A 6,313-nucleotide genomic window follows, 5' to 3' on the forward strand; every position below is an offset into this window, starting at 1 on the left:
CCAAGTGGCCAAACTCCAAGTGGCCAAAAGAAGAACTCCAAGTGGCCAAAACGGGGGTGCACAGATAATCCTGTTAATCCGAATGCCCCATAATCTGATTGTGGTTTCAACACATAAAACCCCACAATTTGTTTATTTATTTTATCTACTTACTTACACAGGAGTGTGATGGGGAATCTCTCTTTGTCTATTTTTTATACAATGTATAGTCCCAAATCTACATTCTATAACTTGAATCTGGATACTGTTACAAGCACAGGTGACCATAAAAGCAAAATAACGCCTATCAGTGGCTTTTGACTTGTTTATGTTTTAATTTATGCTTTGTTGCAGATGCCATGTGCAGAGGCAACCTCGGCCTAATACAGTCGACTTCTGTTATTTCAACCCTGATGGGACTGACGAAATCAATTGAATTCTTTGGCAGGTCGAATTAAACAAGACGCAGAAGAAACGCCAAGACACGTTGATGCTTCACTTGGCAGTATTTGCCCAATTCTAACATGCCCTCTAATCAAATGTGCACACCTCCTTGATGTGTACAAAGTAGAAAACTAACATAGAAATGACATTAAAGTTAGACAAAGTAGAAATCTAATGCATGCCCAATTTTTTAGCACGAAAATTGGGCAAGGGTCTAACATGTGTTGCATAATGGGCAGTCGGTTTAATAAAATCAGCTTCACCACACAGTATTGTAAAGTCAGTTCCACCGCAATACACCATGTTGCGTTGAAGCAAAAAAAAAATGTTGCAAAGGCAGTTTCGGTTTTGTATCCAATTGCACCGTTCAGGCAATTTTCACCAGAATTAAAAAAATGAAATGATACCATTAGAATAGAATAAATACTGTAATCAGACGGTGTGAGCTATGGCTATTGCTTGAAAGTCTTCCTAATGCAGGCCAAAAATAGGCATTTTCAACTGGAGATTTTTGATGTGTGTTCAACACACTCGCTGCCTCCTAAGCTCTGCCGAGGCAGACGCTGCCACTATAGGAGTACAGTAGCTGCTGGGATCACCATGGGGGTCAGGCGTGTTTGCTGACTGGTCGAGTTCGAGTTATCCAGTGAAGACCAACTTAGGATAGAAAAAAACAAGAGATTGGGTCCATAAAAATACATCAGCATCGGCTGGGACCTTCAGTCGGAATCTAATTACCGAAGTCGAATTAATGAAAGTCTACTGTATGGGCATTTCAGGAGAAATGACTGTTGGGCTAGTTGGTCGTGCATAATAACTATGTCTGTTATGAACTTGCACTAATTTATGATAGTTAGTATGGGCATGTACTCCAGCCTCAGATGTGTGCCTCAGTAGGTTTCATTTAATTCTGCCCTGTAAATAGATAATGTAAGTAAAAAAATTTTCTTTGGTAGGCATGCCAACATCGAAGCGTGCACCGTGGTTGGCGACTTCCTGGATCCACTGCTGTGCCCACCGGGTGTCGACTTTTCATCATCGCATCCTTACGGCACTGGCGAAGAGCTTGGCGAGGAACTGATCTCCGTGTATGACGAACTTGCGCGGTCCCTGCGTCGTCTGCACGACCTTCCGCTTACCGTGTCGTCTGTCAGAGGCACATCTCCCACCTTGCGCTTGACTGAGGTGAGTTTGCTCGGGCGAAACTCCCGAGGTGAAGGGCTTTGTAATTTCACGACATAGACAAAGTAGCTGCTCACTCTTGCTTAAGAAGCAAAAACTGAAAAAATCATTTAATCTGCCTCTTCACTTCTTCCCCATCTCTGAAATCTTTTATTTTTCTTTGGCTTGCTAAAATACCATTATTAGAAGCACAAGAGGCTTTGAACTGTGAAACTGAAATGTAGCTGTTGTGTTGTAAGCTACATACCGACTCGAAGCCAGTCACCAACCGAAATCGGCCTCTATTCTAGTAGTGGGGTTTGCTGCGCCATTTGGTGCAAGATGACAGTACAGGGGGTTAAAGCAAGTACAGACACGAGCACAAGTAAAAGGGACTTACAGGACAACGCTGTCGTTGTCCTGTCGGTTCCTTTTACTTGTGCTCGTGTCTGTACTTGTAAATGTGTGTTGGTGGCACCATCCGTTGGTGACAACGTGACCTGTAACTCAGAGACACTGTGGGAGATACGGGGTTCTCCTCCGTACTCTTGGGACAAAGGAACGACAACACAGTAGTGCAAACAGTCACAAGGGCATTTATTGCACCTTTCATAGATCAATGCCTGCTAGCCGAGTTCATATCCCCAAAACATGCCGATAGGCGCGCGACAAATCTAGAAGTCCGACTCACCGCGTCCTCGCGAGCGAATATGTTCGCTCCATGCTGGATCCCAACGCCTGGTCGTTCGCGTGTATAGTCACGCGAATCGTGGCGCGTTCCAAGGCGGCCACGCGAGGCGGTCTCGCAGATGCATCGGTCGCCGCGCGCTCGCGGGAGACATCCTCCGCCGCGCGCCGACCCGCCGGGCAAGAGCGCAAGCGCCTGTCCCTCGGCGCCCGAGTAACCCCGCCGCGACGGTGGCGCCATCTCTCACACCGCGCTTGTACCACTCCGAGCGCCGCGGGCGCCAGGCCACGCGAGCCGTGCGGGAAAAACAGCATATCAGGGGTTGCGCTATGCGGGAAAACATCAGGGGAGGCGCGAGGGTCGCGCATCCCCACATCCCCCCAACCTTAAATCACTTCTTATTCCGGCGAAACATGTGACACGGTCTAACATCAACACGTGCTTCGCGAACAATGTGGTACATGCAACAGTGGCCGCGCCGGGGAAATGTCCACACGCTGTCCATAACATGCGAGCCGACTGTCCTTGGGGTACACCGCTGGCGTCCGCCGGTCACCGCAGCAGCTTTGCGACTCGACGGCACGATCCCAGGCCAGGACTCCGGAGACGACGACGCAGTAGTCGGTACGAGCAAGCGTCGCTCGCGCCGACGCGTCCTGCTGGCAAGAGCCGCCGTAGCTGTTGGTGACCGCTGGCTCCTTTGTCCGCCGCCGAGGGTTGCGAGCTGGATGCAGGAGGCCGCCGAAGTCGCTGCGCCGAACTGGCCACAGCATCACCATCGCCCGGGGTGACTCGATCGTACTCCGGGCAGCAGCGCAGACCATGTGCAGGTGACAGCAAGCCAGGGGTGACTCCAATCACGCTGCGTAAACTCAACACACTCGGCAAACACTACAGTAGTGCAAGGGAGAGGAATTCTGCATGCGCATCGCCCACGTGGTACGATGTTCAACTCGGCTAGCAAAAGATCGGGCAGCTACTCAGATGCTAAGTTCACGTGAACGAAGCTCGCTTCCTTGAGCCGAACGAGTAATTTCAATTCGTGCGAGGCTAAATAGAATGAGGGAAGCAAATTGCAACGCCTCAACGCCACGGTCCACCAGGTTGTGTCCCTCCACGTGCGACAGGCAGCTTCGTAAAGCCTTAGGCCTAAATCGTCGCTACTCTGACAACAACCGGCATCCAAAAACAACACCCAAAATGGGCGCAAAACAGGCAGCCGCGAGGAGACGTTAGCTCTGTGAGGTGGTCCTACTCCGCTCGGTGCACACAGCATCCGAGTTGACGGCGCCCACCGTCCCAGACGGTGTCGGAGCGCCCGGTGCCAGGCCGCAATACCAGTCAGCCCGTCGTGGCACCCGTGGCCCGCGGCCACCCGGCTCCCAGAGCCGCGACTTCATCCGAGTCAAAGAGATAGAAGAAGCTATTTACATAAGAAATTCGGACCACCCACGAGGCTTCCGTACTCACTCGCTTCAGGCTTGCCACTGCTCCGCGGGCGCTCAGCCTCGCTCTCCCAGGATGCAGACCACGTGGCTCTCGTACCGACGAATGTCATTAAAAAAAAACACTTGCGAAAAGGCTTAGCATGTTGACAAGTCCAAACACACTACAGCCACCGTCGCCTCTCTCAAGAAAGCACGCCGCCGACGCTAGCGATCAAAATCCACGCTAGGCCTACGCTTCGGTTCGAACAAAGGTCTCGAACGAAGCAAAACTGTTAAAACTATCGTCCGATGCCCCAAGAGGTCCACGTTGGGCAGCCAGATGTGGGAGATACGGGGTTCTCCTCCGTACTCTTGGGACAAAGGAACGACAACACAGTAGTGCAAACAGTCACAAGGGCATTTATTGCACCTTTCATAGATCAATGCCTGCTAGCCGAGTTCATATCCCCAAAACATGCCGATAGGCGCGCGACAAATCTAGAAGTCCGACTCACCGCGTCCTCGCGAGCGAATATGTTCGCTCCATGCTGGATGCCAACGCCTGGTCGTTCGCGTGTATAGTCACGCGAATCGTGGCGCGTTCCCAGGCGGCCACGCGAGGCGGTCTCGCAGATGCATCGGTCGCCGCGCGCTCGCGGGAGACATCCTCCGCCGCGCGCCGACCCGCCGGGCAAGAGCGCAAGCGCCTGTCCCTCGGCGCCCGAGTAACCCCGCCGCGACGGTGGCGCCATCTCTCACACCGCGCTTGTACCACTCCGAGCGCCGCGGGCGCCAGGCCACGCGAGCCGTGCGGGAAAAACAGCATATCAGGGGTTGCGCTATGCGGGAAAACATCAGGGGAGGCGCGAGGGTCGCGCATCCCCACAACACCGGGTGTAATTTTCAGCATCACAGTAACTTTACCAATCTTATGTGCTGCAGGTCTTCCCACCCCTGAAGGGAGCTTTGGCAATAGATTTTGGCACAGGCTTTGTCCAGGACAAGGTCTACACGATGCCCCTTCCAATGAAGGCCCATGTCCCACATCTCATACCCATCTCAACAGGCAAGATTTTCTGACATGCATATTTAACCCTAACTACAGTGCAATGCCTTTTAGTACTTTCCAGTTTTTATCTTCTTTTGGCTGTCTCATAAAAGAGTGAGTTATCTGTGCTCTTCTCAAGAATGGTGGTGACTGCCTTTCGCATAGCTTAAAGTAATGCTAAAGGTAAGTACTCTTGAGTCAGTCTAGAATGGTAAACTACTTCCTGAAAACTACATTTCTGCAAAGTTAACCAGTTGCCTACTAGCACGAAAAACATTTAAGGCCAGGCTTCTCTTTTTGAACTTTGTGCTGCAGTGTGCATGATGTGATGTCGTTAACATGAATATCGAAGCATTTTCTCCTAGCATTGGTGTCCTTTCTGGGCTGGTAAACCCCCACACAGATATTCAATTTAGGTGGTTAATTATTTGCAGTCATAATGCTTTAATGCAAAGCATTTCTTTGCCTAGTCAGAGCCAAGGTCAAATGTGAGGCTGCTCTGGGTCACAGAGCTTGTCACCGATGCACGTGCATTCCCCTGCACCCACTCGCTAGCCGCTATTCGCTCAGCGCCTTCTTGCTTCACGCACTCACTTGTGCTCCGCTACTGGCTTGGCATTTCCTTGCTCCACTTGCTGGTATGAGTGTGCGCACCACAAATAGATGTGGCTCAGTTGCACTAGGTGTGCTATTTGTGCGTAGGCCTCTGTTTGGAGATAAAACAATGGGCCCTCGAAAGTACCAAGTGGATAAAGAGCGTAACAGTGCAAAATCTCTGCAAAGACTACAGAGGTAAGCATTCCATACTGAAATGGCGAGGCAGGAGGTGAAGCAACGGACCGACTAGATATGCGCAGCCAAGGAACAGTGGCATGTCAAAGCAAACGGCCTCTGAACAGGCCGCCGAGGCGAAGCATTGCTGACTGGAGGACCGGCACTTGTGAGACGCAGACGCATGCTTCCGGAAACACTTTGTCAAAGACGAATTTGGTGTGGCATGTAGAACCTGTGATCGCCTCTGTTTCCGATCGTATGTTAAGGTGTCATGGCCCACGCAAGTGGGGGTTCTCGAGTGAGTGTTTTCCCTAGAGGACGTTAGTTCATTTGGACTTTGCTTTACATGCAGGGAAGAAATGCTTTGCATTGACTTAGTCGTCCTCGTTATAATGAAGTTTAAGTGGAAGCCGAAATTGCTCATTAATTCGTTATACTGACTATTGCCCTCTGCTGCAGTATATGCCTGATAGTGTGCACAACTTTAAACACACAAAAATGACTACGGCCCGTCGAACTGCTACACGGCCACGTATGCGATGAACATTTAATAAAACAACAGCAAAAGACTATCCAGCAGGTGCAACACCTGACTATTTTGCGCCTGTTGCGACAGTCGTTACAATAGTGTCATTGTGTGCCAATATGGTGGTCTTCCGCTTTCCACTTGGCCCGCTCATATTGTTGTGAAACCAGTGAAGCGGCAATGCTGTCAAAGGGAACAGCTAGCATGCTGCGACACGAATGAAGTACGTCGTGTTCGAGCTGCGCTTGACATACATCATTGTGTGC

The 6,313-nt window shown here is 50.7% G+C and overlaps 1 protein-coding gene across 1 annotated transcript in view; it reads left to right on the forward strand.

Moving 5' to 3' along the window:
* The window catches only part of LOC126528518 (nucleolar protein 6-like), a 29,536-nt gene extending 24,742 nt beyond the window's left edge, over positions 1–4,794 (forward strand). Inside the window, exons 13-14 of the mRNA XM_050176390.3 lie at positions 1,380–1,608; positions 4,642–4,794. Coding sequence (XP_050032347.2) covers positions 1,380–1,608; positions 4,642–4,779 — 367 coding nt within the window. The 3' untranslated portion in view covers positions 4,780–4,794. The remainder of the gene's footprint in view (positions 1–1,379; positions 1,609–4,641) is intronic.
* Positions 4,795–6,313: the final 1,519 nt, after the last annotated feature.

The sequence above is a fragment of the Dermacentor andersoni genome, chromosome 9 (assembly GCF_023375885.2).
Source record: "Dermacentor andersoni chromosome 9, qqDerAnde1_hic_scaffold, whole genome shotgun sequence".
NCBI classification, from domain to species: Eukaryota; Metazoa; Arthropoda; class Arachnida; order Ixodida; family Ixodidae; genus Dermacentor; species Dermacentor andersoni.